This window comes from Hippocampus bargibanti, linkage group LG08 (genome assembly GCF_051943395.1).
Source record: "Hippocampus bargibanti isolate YZ-2025 linkage group LG08, ASM5194339v1, whole genome shotgun sequence".
NCBI lineage: Eukaryota > Metazoa > Chordata > Actinopteri > Syngnathiformes > Syngnathidae > Hippocampus > Hippocampus bargibanti.
In genome coordinates this window covers 23919413-23933176 of record NC_142741.1, presented here as the reverse complement: position 1 = coordinate 23933176, position 13764 = coordinate 23919413, and the positions used below count along the sequence as shown (strand labels likewise).

Sequence of the window (13764 nt, the reverse complement as noted above, 5' to 3'; positions counted from 1 at the left end):
TGAACGGCATCTTTGTATTTAGCTAATGCTAATGGATTGTGTGCATCATCCCATTACAATCACCTGCAGGTGTTTTGTTGGAACGAGACGTGGCTACTGCAGATGATTGGTCGAATAACGTTCCATATGGAAAATTGACTTTCAAGCAGACTGAGAAAGAGCTATCTGAAAATCGATGAGAAGGTTTCTTCAGCCGCCAACTGTACTTCTTTGAAGGTGTCGGACGTTTCGCTTCTTATCCAAAAGGCTTCGTCAGTGAACTAAATTTTTTTGCTGGTAGTTTCAAACCATCTGTTTTCTTTTTTTTTAAGATTTTTTTAACGATTTTAACCTCATTGTCGTCAAATGAGTGGTTGCTAGCTTTTAGGTGCATATGTACTGCAGATTGAGGCCCACTCGTATTATCCCTGCGATGTTGATAGTCTTCTTTTGAGAATTTGTTTAGTCTCCTCAATGTATTGCTCTTTGCAATTTTCATTTTTACAATGCATTGAATAAACTACAGTACTTCTTACTTGGTTTGAAAGGGAAGTAAAAGAAGCTACAGTATTTTCATAAAACAGAAATACCCTTCACTAAATCGCCATGGTGGGGTGAGGTTCCATTTGGATCGTTCGTACAACAGATCTCCTAGGCAACATGGGCTTAGTTATGCTGATCAGGTGATACCAGAGCAAATTGGGCAATCAGCCCAGTCGTAGACCTCATACTCAGGCAGGACAATAGAAGTAATCAGTGTAGCCACAGGGAGTAGACCTCTGTTCCGCCCAACCTGAGAGCAGGGACCAATCATAGCAGAGTCTGGCACCACCAGGTCTGGACAGTAGGGATATGTATCGGGCCGAAACTACCAGCAAAAGATTTTAGTTCGCTGACGAAGCCTCTTGGATAAGAAGCGAAACATCCGACACCTTCAAAGAAGGACAGATGACGGCTGAAGAAACCTTTTCATCGATGGACCACTCCTGTACGACTGACAGCTTACACAGAGATATCTATAAAGATGGAGGTCTGCGCCACTGTGAGAATGATCACAGACAATTCCAATTAAATACAACGCGCTAGTTGCTGTCGACAAGAATAGAACCTGATTTCTGTCATCGAAGTGTGTGTTAATAGGTTGCAGGTGGCATTGCTTGTACTTCGTGTAACTACCAGATACAGTTTGACCCTTTCAAGTGATACTGTTGCGTTATTTCAAATGAGACCAGATATTTTCAACATATAGGCTATTTGTTTGTGGCTCGAGGTGTCAAAAATGTGCCCATTCTTTCGCCGCCAGGGGATTAATTTTGTTTTTCTCGTCAACTTGACCTTGATGGCGCCCCTAGAGGACATTTTGATTTAAGTAAGCCTTCAAACCAGCAGATTAACAGATCCCCAAGCTCAATGTGCGCTTTGTGCGCTTTTTATTGTCAACTGGTTCACGTGAGTTCCAGTAAATAATAATCGCGGCAAAAAGCATGACTTACACAACATCCTGTCATACAAATTGTCAATACAGTGAAACCTCGGTTTACGAACCCCTTGGCTTATGAACTTATTGGTTTACGAACGTTACATTTATGAAAATTTTACCTTGGCATACGAACTATTTTTCGGGATACACACGGAGTTGCCACAATGAGTGATGTGTCGTTCGCGAACGAGCCCGTTCTCCTAACAACAAAATGGCAGCCGACTGTTTTTGTCCTCTATTCCCCACCCCCAGTCTTCGGTTTAAGCCACGTGATTGGTTAAGAACGCAGCGGTGGGGGATGGGGTTACAGACAGAGAGAGAGTGAGGTCGTTCTCCAAAAAACAAAATGGCATCTTCGGTTAAAGCAACGTGATTGGTCAAGCAGTGGGGGGGGGGGTTAAACATTGAAGAGACAGGCAGACAGAGAGAGAGTGAGAGAAAACACACACACACGAAAGGGAGATGACAGAGTTTTAAACAAAAGTGAAAAAAACAAAAGTGAAAAAGAAAAGAAAAAACATAAAAAAGGTTAGAAATTGAGAGAAAACAGTGAAATTTAGACTCGTTTCAACTTTGATAATTCAAAAGCAGAGTGTAGACTGGAAGGTTAAAATATCCCATCAATCAGGCTCCACAAATAACCCGCACAAGTCACTTGATGCAAAAAGCTATCAACCCAGCTAAACAGATCACAATTGATGAGGAACAAGGTAAAATGATCGCAGAAAAAGCACCTACAAGGGATCAAGATGGTGAAAGAAGAAGACTCCGTTCCTCATCAAGTGTTTAATGCTGAGGAAACCGGACACTCCATTCCATCAAGCCATTAACGAACATCACAAAGGTAAATAAAATGACTTTATTGTACAGTACAGTTTATTTCTTTAATCATAATACGAGAGCACATTTATTATACATACAATAAGGTATATTTTGTGTAGTTTTAAGGCTTAGAAAATTAGAAAATGATGTTTTATGGGGACCTGGGAACGGATTATTCTCATTTTAACAGTTTCCTATGGGAAATTATTTTTTGGGATACACACTTTTCGCCTTACACTCTGTCTGGGAACCAATTAAGTTCGTAAGCCAAGGTATCACTGTACTTGCAAAAAAGTTTGACAGGACTCCAAGTGTCTTTTGATTGAAGACGCGTGACTCAGTGCAGCGAACGACTCTATGATTTCAATCAATGTCGCACAAAGCTAACTTTATGTGACTAGTACGATGCCCTCCTTTTCAGCACATATTTGCAGCAAGAATGTGGACTGTTAGTGTTACTCAGCACTTTGCAGCATTCCATCCATAGTGATGATACACTATCTGCAGATGAAAAGATGTGGATGGTGTCTTACGATGACACGAGCGTGAGACTGTAATGACAACAAGTTGCACGCACAGTATTGGAATGAGGAAACGGTCTTTATTTAAAAGTTGGCGTGCAATTGCTCCATCGGATTCCTTTATTCCTAAATACCATATTTGTGTTTGTATGTTGAATATTTCGTCAATGTCTGACTAGGTCTGGAAAAAGTTAGGATATTCAAAAGGAATTAGTATAAATGAGAAAGAAGATGCAAAATGGTTTAATTAAAATAATAAATATATATAAATATATACTGTATATGGATGAACAGGTTTCTCCAGCCGTCCTCTGTACTTCTTTGAAAGTGTCGGACGGTGCGCTTCTTATCCAAGAGGCTTCGTCAGCGAACTAAAATCTTTTGCTGGTAGTTTCGGCCCTATATATATATATCTCTACTCTCCAGATGTGGCGGTGCCAGACTCTGCTATGATTGGTCCCTGCTCTCAGATTGAAGGGAGCAGAGGACTACTCCCTGCGGCTACACTGATTACTTTGATTGTCCTGACAGATCACTTCTATTGTCCTGCCTGAGTATGGGGTCTACGACTGGCCTGATTGCACCATTTGCTCTGGTATCACTTCATTAGCCTAACTAAGCCAATGTTGCCTAAGACGTCTGTTGTACGAACGAACCACATTGAACCTCACCCCACCATGGCGATTTTAGTGAAGGGTTTTGCGGTATTATGAAAATAAATTATTATTATTATTTCGGACACTGATAACAAATGAAGGCTGAAATGTGATTGGTTAATGCTTAAATACGAAACACATCTGGAAGCAGCACACCAAGGGAAAAGCAATGAAAGGAAACTGAAAGACATTTTGGAATTACATATTTAATAATAATAAAAAATCATGGACAAAATATAATTAACATCAGTCTGTGATTCAGATATTTTTAAGCCAGCAGAGAAGGCTTTGCAGGCCTTGACGGCCCACCACTGGTATAAATACAACAAAAGCTTCAAGAGTTCGTCACCATTTTCTCTCTCTCTACCGCTCAATGCTCACGTGTGACACGTCTCCCCCTACTGACGTCACCACGCTCATCACCCAGCAACCCCTCCATCGGCACTGACGTCACCAGGACACCGAGTCGTTCTGTTGCCCGGTAACCCGCGCCTCTCACTGGTGGCCGGCCTTGCCTCGCACTCGGCTCAGATCTCTGACGCTAGTGTGACGTTCGTGAGGTAGGTATCAATTTGTCATGGCGTAGACCGGGGGAGGAGGAAGGGGAGGTGACCGAGTAGGGAGAGGAGGACTTCCCCCGCCCTCCCCGCGCGAGTAGCGGCCGAGCCACTCAGACACATCCCGGCGGAAAAGCACCGGTATACCGCGGTCGCGCAGACCCGCACCGAGTCACCTTAGACGGGCAAAGGAGTCGCAGTTACTCCCGCTTGGTTTATTTTTTTTAACGTCGCTGCGAAAGTGTGATGTTATTTGATTCGCTTCCTTCTTTTGAGAAGAACCCGACGAGGTGATATACGTACGCGCTGAAAGGTAAGAGATATATAGTATTTGTCAGCGGTTTTGTCCTCATTTTCCACTTGGCTTTTTCCTCATATTGGTTTCATGTGAGTCTCATTACTCACATGCAGTCACGACATAATAAATAACATTATATGCGTTTGTATTTTACGTCAGATATGTTGATATAGCATCTATAATATTAAACAGTCTTTGTTCCATCTTAAACGTGATTAAAATTGGCCGTATACTGCTTCCCTTTTTAAAAAGCTCACAAACGATCTTATTATTTCATGTTATACGGCCCTGTGAGCACTTTTTTTCGAATAAAAATAAACAAATTAATAACAAAATCATATAATTGTCTGTGATTACTACTTGTATTTTTTCTGTCACGGTAAAATTATTGCTGTGAGGTTAAGAGAAAAAATATTCTAGAATCTAGGAGAATATTTTTTATTTATTTTACATAACCATCTAGGACCTAGATGGTACATTATGTTATGTATTCAAATATGTAATATGTCCAGTGTATGTCCATATTGTTTGTGCTTCTTTGTATTGTGCATGTAACGTTGGTTGATTATCCAATATGGATTTTTTTTTTCGTTTTCTGTTACTACATTGTTTTTTTATATTTCTTGCCCCCGTTTAACTTACAATGTAAAGGAATTCGGGGAGTGAACAAAGCAACTGGGGGAGAATGTTGACTAACATCCAAGTATTCTCAACTATCATATCTTATTCGCTAGACTCATCCTGTCCCCCCGCCTGCGTTTGTGTACACCATGGTGATCATGTCAGACAACAACCGGGTGCCTCAGCCCATCCCAGGGCCCCAGGGAAGGCCCCTGCAGGTGGGCTTCTACGAGATCATCCGCACACTGGGCAAAGGCAATTTTGCTGTGGTGAAACTGGCAAAGCATAAAGTCACAAAAACCCAGGTTGGCACAATATCCTTCTTTGACATGCATATTTTGATTTTTTTTTTTTCATGGGTAAATAAATTTACATTTAAAGGACAACCGACGTCACTTTTTTGTTTCCTAACTGACATCAGAAAAACGTTTTATAGCATCTAAAATACCCAAAACACGCAATATCATATTTTCTGTCAAATGCAAAACGGCAATAAAAATGACTTAAAGTGTCTAAAAAGTACTTCGGCCACTTCCGGTTTCAGAAGGTCCCGCCCCCATGTTCGTGACGTTACGGCAAGACGTCTTGCTCGAGAATCAAAACAATGGCTTCAGATTCGGAGAATATGCTTTCTTGTTACTCATCCAGTTATGAATGTGATTCAAATAGTTCTGAAGAGGAAAGCATACATGTTTGCAATTGATTAAAGAATTTATTCTGTGTCATTTTGAGGCATCAGTGGTGTGAAATGTTGCACCCAAAAAAGGCAGAAAATGGCGACAAAGCCGTGTAAGGAATTAATCAGCCCGTTTCCACAGGCTGATTAATTCCTTACATGGAGCTTTGTTGCCCTCTTCTGCCTATTTTTGGTGCAACACGAAGTTTTCAGACCAAACAGTACAGCAAAATGCATTGACGTGATGGAAGGACTGCTACAATGTTTCCTTTTTTCAGTCAGGGGTGTTCCTTCAGTGACGTAGGGTGAGGACTCGTCACCAACTCAAAAACAAGACTTCCGGAATATTCAGTGCGAGTCTTAAAACGTAAAATATAGCTATATGCGATGGAATCTTTGTAAAATACGCTCAGCAGAAGTCATTTGAAGCCATTTTACAAATTATGGACACAACTTGTCCGCAGACGTCGGTTGTCCTTTAACTGTGGACCTTTTGCTTAGGTGGCCATCAAGATTATTGACAAGACCCGACTGAACTCGTCCAATTTGGAGAAAATCTACAGGGAAGTGCAGATTATGAAGTTGCTCAACCATCCGCACATCATCAAACTCTATCAGGTGTGTGTGCCGCTGCGTCACGTTTACAATACTTATTTCCTACTTACTAAAAACGAAAAAGTCTTTGAAGTGGAGGAAGTGACTTGAGCCTCAACAGCCAAATTGGAGCAATATACGATTGTAACAATGCGTGCCTCAAGAGGGTTTTTTTTGTGCTTATTTTTATGTCATCATCCTTCTACGAACAAACGATGAGAGTCAAATTGGTTGACGGCACTTAGCGCTTAGTCCAATTAGCGTTTTCTGTAAGTGCAATGTGTCTGTGCGTCACGTGAAGGCCTTCCCTCACTAATTAAATTGAAGAATTAAAGGAGAGAAAATCCTCTCAGCTGGCTTTGTGTGACATGTGCCAGCGTAACGCAATGTACCAGCATGTAAACAAACTTTCTCTGTTTTCCTTTTTGGCCTTTTATCCCTGCAAGCTGTTATTTTTTTTTCCTTACCGAATTTGGAGGATTATTAATTCATGCTCCAGTTCTAAATTTCTTAACAATAGTCTACCCCCCCCAAAAAAAATTTTACTGCATAACTACATAAACATTCAATACAGCCTTAGAAACCTTAGGCTCTTATTTCATCAGGAAAAAAAATGTTAATTCCTAAATTATATGGCTCTGGAGTTATATGAGCTTGAAATGAGGGTGGCTGTCCAGAATTAGTATGTATGCAACAACAGCAGAAGCTGTAACAAAGCGCTAACATGGAAAAAAGGGAAATGCTGCACCTTGTGGAATGGGAAAAAAAATTGCCAGATGCCATGGCCAGCGCTTTATCGGCACCCTAACAAGAAAAAAACAACCCGAACAAATTTGGGACTCTACGTCATATTTTCAATTCCCGAATAAATTTGTGAATGGAAGTGAATGAGTTCAAAAAAAGTTGATGTCCTTTCACGAGAGTTAACAAGTGTTTTAAAGGACAACAGACGCCTCCGGACAAGTCGTGTCCATAATTTGTAAAATCGCTTCAAATGACTTCGACTGAGCGTATTTTACAAAGATTCCACCGCATATAGCTATATTTTACGTTTCAAGACTCGCGCTGAAGATTCCGGAAGTCTTGTTTTTGAGTTGGCGACGAGTCCGTACGTGACGTCACTGAAGGAACGCCCCTGACCGAAAAAAGGACACATTGTAGCAGTCCTTCCATCACGTCAATGCATTTTGCTGTACCTTGGTCTTGTTTTCGAGTTGATGACGATGCCTGACGTGACAACACGTCTGGAACACACGTCTGGAACACCCCTGAGAAAGCGACAGACACACAATGCATTTTGGGTACTTTGTTTGGTCTGAAAACTCCGTGTTGATGGCGAAATTAGAAGGAAAAAACATAAATAACGCAATGGTGAATCGTATGTTGCACCAAGACTACTATTTGATACTAGTTGACACAAATTCCCAGCTGACAAATCAGCCCATTTCCAACGGAGCTTGGGCGCCATCTTGTGCATTTTCTGCGCTGCTACATTGGAGTCCAGATGCCTCAAAATGATACGGACGGACTTGTTTAATCGATTGCAAACATTTATGCTTTCCTCTTCAGAACTATTTGAATCATATTCATAACTGGATACAGACATACTCCTTGCTAACAATTACATAAGATGCGCAGCTGTAACTCTCATTGGTTTCACGCGTCATTCACTCGGTCTAAAGGGAAAATCATGTTTCCTGGCTTTATGCACAAATTGGAACGATGAGTCAGCATTCCTCATCGGGTCCAGTTAGGTTTCCGAGACATGTTATTTTTCCATTCAAGTCATATTCGTTCTCCTTTTCGAACTTGATTTATTTAGCCCATGACCTTGCATCGCATGCCTTGTGTGCGATTGCGTCGTACCCGAGAGCTCTTGATGTTCTCCGGTCCTCTGACGTCAGCTACACCTCGCCTCAAGTGCTGCCCTGTATCGCTGATAAGTCATACAGAGAATCATCCTCCAGAATTGACTGTCCGGCGCCATAATTTCTGACAGTTTTGGCTACCCGTTGGGCAATTTTCACCCTTAGATGACGCGGCCATTCCCCTGAAAGCTCTCTGGAGGAATAATACCTTTCTATTTAAAGCTAGAAAATCATCTTTCCAGCTTGGGTTGTCAGCTGGCTACGGAACGCATTGCTGGGCCATGTGAACGTCTCTCCGAAACCACATCCAGTGTTTCGTTGAAGTCAAACCACATGAAAGACACAAAATGGCACCTTTTTTTAAATTCATTGGAAAAGCGATTATCATAAAACAACTAAATCCTTCATTGAACCGGTTTGGTGGGGTGAGGTTCAATTTGGATCGTTCATACAATAGCCTGCTTAGGCAACATAGGATTAGTAATACTGATGAGGTGATACCGGTCGAAGTGGGGCAATCAGGCCAGTCGTTAGTCAGAACAATAGGAACAATCAATGGAGCCGCAGGAAGTAGATCTCTGCTCCCCCCAACCTGAGAGCAGGGACCTATCATAGCAGAGTCTGGCACCGCCATGTCTGGACAGTAGGGATATATAGGCATGTGCTTCATGTCACAAAGAGGGTACAGCAAGTGCTGAAGATGAATGACTGTTTTTGTGTTGTCATATTATTTGTTATTTAGTTTTTTTTTGTTCTTTTGACTTTTGTTTATGTAGACAGTAAGAAATGTGCTAAGTTTATTCTCTGTCTTTCCTGTAATACCGTACAATAGCTATCTGGCTGGCTGGCTGGCTATCTAGCTGGCTAGCTCTTCACTATCTATAGGCTTTCTATCTATTTGTCTTACTATTCTATTTGAGTTACTTCCGCTCACCCACAGAAAAACGTATCCTGTGATTTTCAATTCCCAAATAAATTTGTGAATGGCAGTGAATAAGTTATTATTTTGTTTCTTACATTATTCCGGTCACTAATTTCGATGTCTCTTCTTGTAGGTCATGGAGACCAAAGACATGCTGTACATTGTGACAGAATATGCAAAGAATGGCGAGATGTTTGGTGAGTTGTTGAATACCATATTTTCCTATGTATAACGCGCACCCAAAAATCTTATATTGGATTGTATCGGATGTGCCTCTATTTGTCTCGCAGTGCGACATTTACATTTCACAGCAGCAAAATATATGGAAAATGTTTAATAAAAATACGCCATTCATTGGAGGTGCGGTGCGCATTATACTCCAGTGCGCCATATACACTGGAAAATAAGTTTTTTTCTGATAATGTTTCGAGTGAGCCGTTGCCACAGTTGATCAATTTCTCAAACTAGTCGGAAAAGAATCAATAGCACCAAGGCTACTATTTGATACTAGTTGACACAAATTCCCAGCAGACAAATCAGCCCATTTCCAACAGAGCTTGGGCGCCATCTTGTGCATTTTCAGGGACGCTACATTGGAGTCCATATAATTCTTTAATTGATTGCAAACATTGATGCTTTCCTCTTCAGAACTATTTGAATCATATTCATAACTGGATGAGTAACAAGAAAGCATCTTCTCCAAATCTGAAGCCGTTGTTTTGATTTTTGAGCAAGGCAAGACGTCCTGGCGTGACGTCACAAACAAGGGGGCGGCACATTCTGAAACTAACTTTCTGAGGTCATTTTGAAGTAGTTTTGGGACATTTTAAGTCATTTTTATTGGTGTTTTTCATTTATCGGCACCCAAGCAAGAAAAAAACAAACCCGAACAAATTTGGGAATGGCGTTCTGCGTCATCTTTTCAATTCCCGAATACATTCGTAAATGGCAGTGAATGAGTTCATGTGTCATTCAAAAGACGGCTAAAAATGAAATTTGAGCATGCAGCGCAGCATTAAAACTAAATGATGGGATACGTTGGCGTTGTCAATAACGCATCGTGATGTTGCCAATAACTCAATGATGCAGTTCAATGACTCATCAAAGCAATTAAAGAGTAAAATGTCAAATGATGGGAGCATTTTCGCCCAATTCTTTGCCTTTTTCATTATGATGAACAGAACAGAATGATGCTCGGCAAACCCGAGTGACTTGTGGCTTTTATGTGGAATCGATGCTTTAAAGGACAACCGACGTCTCCAGCCAGTTGTGTCCATAATTTGTAAAATCACTTCAAATGACTTCTACTGAGCGTATTTTACAAAGATTCCACCGCATATAGCTATATTTTACGTTTTAAGACTCGCGCTGAATATTCCGGAAGTCTTGTTTTTGAGTTGGTGACGAGTCCTCACCCTACGTCACTGAAGGAACACCCCTGACTGAAAAAAGGAAACATTGTAGCAGTCCTTCCATCACGTCAATGCATTTTGCTGTACTGTTTGGTCTGAAAACTTCGTGTTGCACCAAAAATAGGCAGAAGAGGGGGACAAAGCTCCATGTAAGGAATTAATCAGCCTGTGGAAACGGTTGTCCTTTAAAAAAAAAAAGTTTGCAAACATGGAAATTGCTCCTTAAAAAACATATTTGCCTTTATTCCAGATCACCTGACCTCAAACGGCCGCATGAGCGAAACGGAAGCACGGAAGAAATTTTGGCAAATTCTTACAGCCGTCGACTACTGCCACCGGCACCACATCGTCCACCGTGATCTCAAAACCGAGAACTTGCTCCTGGATGCCAACATGAACATCAAATTGGCCGGTACGTCCTCTGTCATATATTTTCTTACGCTTTCCACGCCGTCGGCATCCAGTGAAGAGAACATCTTAATTGCTAACGTCTCGGCATTCATTAAAGTGTGATAACGCTATGTACGCTGACCTCAGTGACGTCAGCTCGCTAAAGAACATGTAGTTCTAGTCACGGCTGAGTGATATAATGTGCTCTGTACAACACACACACACACATACGCTGAACCCGAGTTCAGCTCTTTTGGAACAAAAGAGTGTGTTGTTCTCTCAAAGTATGAAGGATGTGACTGTCCAAGATGTCTTGATAATGTTTGAAGAGTTCAGCTTCGGGCAAAAAAAAAAGGCTATTGCTGATTGATGAACTGAACTTTTGTGTCATATACAGTGAGATACCTTGGCTTACGAACTTAATTGGTTCCCAGACAGTGTGTAAGGCAAAAAGTGTGTATCCCAAAAATTAATTTCCCAGAGGAAACCACTAAAATGAGAACGATCCATTCCCACGTCCCCGTACAACATAATTTCTACTTTCTAATTTTCTAAGCATTAAAACTACACAAAATATACCTTATTTTATGTATAATAAATTTGCTATTGTATTATAATTAATGAAATTAAACTGTACTGTATAATAAAGTTGTTTTATTTACCTTTGTGATGTTTTTTTTCATGTGCGTTTGTAGACTTTGGATTCGGTAACTTCTACAATGCAGGGGAGCCTCTGTCGACATGGTGTGGAAGCCCCCCGTACGCGGCCCCTGAAGTTTTTGAGGGCAAAGAGTATGAAGGACCTCAACTAGACATTTGGGTAAGTTGTTCATTTCAAAATAAATTGAATCCAAATCCTTTTTTTTGTTAGACTGTTTATTTTTTCCTCACAGAGCCTCGGTGTGGTGCTCTACGTACTGGTGTGTGGCTCCCTTCCCTTTGACGGTCCCAGCCTTCCTGTACTCAAGCAAAGAGTCACTGAGGGGCGTTTCCGAATCCCCTTCTTCATGTCCCAAGGTAGCTTTTAATCACCGCCACAATGGAATTAGTGCTAATCGGTTCTTTGTCCATGTTAAAATTGAAATTAAAACTCGCATCCTTTCCAAACAACCTAGACTGCGAAAACCTCATCCGCAAGATGCTGGTAGTGGACCCCGCAAAACGGATCAGCGTGACCCAGATCAAGCAGCATCGTTGGATGCTGGCGGACCCCACGGCAGCCCACCAGACCCTGAGCCACACACTGACAGATTACAACTCCAACCTCGGGGACTATAGTGAACCTGTGTTGGGGATCATGAACACCCTGGGGATTGACCGCCAAAGGACCATCGAAGTGAGTAATTAAAAGTAGAGTTGGGTGTCATCCGCGAAGCAGTGAAAGTGAATGCCAAAATTGCGGAAAATATTGCCAGAGGAAGAAGGTTGGTAATAAAGAGAAGGGGCCCCAGGACACATCCTTGGGGTACACCAGACGACACAGGAGAGGATCGTGAGGTGAATGAGTTAATTTGGATAAACTGTTAGCGAACAGAGAGATAGTAGTGAAACCAGCAAAGTGGGGTGATGCCTAGGGTGGAAAGTCTGTTGAGCAGAATGGGGTGGGAAATGGTGTCAAAATCCGCGGTTAGGTCGAGAAGGATGAGGATGGAGAGTGAACCGGCATCGGCTGCCATGAGATGATCATTCGTGATTTTTATGAGGGCCGATTCAGTACTGTGGCGAGGACGGAAACCAGACTGGAAATGTTCTGGGAGGCAACAGTTTTTTCAAGGATTTTGGCGATGAATGGAAGATTATTACATTGGATAGTTTGACATTTTGGACGAGATTTTAGAAAGCATCATAAATGTTCCCATCTTTGATTTGCTTTTGCGGGCCAAATAAAGTGATGCAGTGGGCCATATCTGGCCCCCGGGCATTGACTTTGACACCAATGCTCTACACAGTGGACTGTATTCATCGACGCTAACTTGACTGTTTTGTCCTCAGTCTTTACAAAGGAGCAGCTACAATCACTTTTCGGCTATCTACTACCTGCTTCTGGAGAGGGTCAAAGAGCATCGCAACCAGCAGCTGAGCCGTCAGTGTGGAACCTGGAACCAAAGGCAGAGGAGCATCTCCGACACCACCGGCGCAGAGGTGAGCTCTCCTCCTGCACAGTCAAGAAACAAAAAGGTCTCTCATTAGCGTCACAGATGAAAATTGTCCCATTTGCAGCAATTCATCTTAAGGGCAGACAGCTTCAGAACGGCGGCTTTCCCCATTCCAAACAAAAATGTTCCACACATCTACTCGGAGATGGAGTGTGACCAAGGGGGATTGTTCCAGGTAAATGTCGTTTAAAAAAAAAAGGTGGCAAACATGATTGTCATTCAACTTGTTTCTAAATCATGCTTTCCCTTTTCTCTAGCGTGTGGTCTTCCCGGTGGAGGCCAGCTTTAACAGGCTGCTGTGGAACCGCTCCATCTCGCCCAACAGCCTGCTGGAAACCAGCATCAGCGAGGAAGTGCGGCCCCGTGACCTGGAGGAGGAGGAGGCGGCGGCGCAAGGCGTGGGTCCATTGCTGCCGCCCTCAAGCACCTCACGCCGCCACACCTTAGCTGAGGTGTCCGCACAGTTTCACCAGTGCAATCCTCCGTGTAAGTTTTTTTTTTACCTGGTCACTCTACGGACAAAAATATGTAGTAATTATTATGGATTGGAAGAGCCTTTATTAGTCTCGCAGTGGAGACATTTACATTTCACAGCAGCAAAGTGATGATAGGAAGAAGAAAGTAGAGGAACAAAATACAGGACATACTGTAAAGGCAGCCACATTATTATTATTATTATTATTATTATTATTATTATTATTATTATTATTATTATCATCTAGTTCTCCGGCATGTCTTTATTTTGCTAGTTTTTGACTCCTCAACAATTTCATGATTCTTTCCAACAAATTCTTCCTTTTTTTTCTAGCTAG

At 41.9% G+C, this 13764-nt stretch overlaps 1 protein-coding gene across 3 annotated transcripts in view; it reads left to right on the top strand.

The window, feature by feature from the left end:
* The first annotated feature begins 3810 nt into the window (after nt 1-3810).
* Nucleotides 3811-13764, top strand: part of sik1 (salt-inducible kinase 1) — a 16831-nt gene continuing 6877 nt past the window's right edge. Inside the window, exons 1-11 of one of the 3 annotated variants that reach the window (XM_089003366.1) lie at nt 3942-4328; nt 5048-5239; nt 6112-6228; nt 9128-9191; nt 10657-10818; nt 11492-11616; nt 11690-11813; nt 11912-12132; nt 12789-12938; nt 13017-13127; nt 13210-13438. In XM_089003366.1, the coding sequence (XP_088859492.1) occupies nt 5084-5239; nt 6112-6228; nt 9128-9191; nt 10657-10818; nt 11492-11616; nt 11690-11813; nt 11912-12132; nt 12789-12938; nt 13017-13127; nt 13210-13438 (1459 nt within the window). In that variant the 5' untranslated portion in view covers nt 3942-4328; nt 5048-5083. Of the gene's footprint in view, nt 4329-5047; nt 5240-5556; nt 5978-6111; nt 6229-9127; nt 9192-10656; nt 10819-11491; nt 11617-11689; nt 11814-11911; nt 12133-12788; nt 12939-13016; nt 13128-13209; nt 13439-13764 lie in introns of those variants that run through there. The other 2 variants (XM_089003367.1, XM_089003368.1) reach the window with 2 other exon arrangements.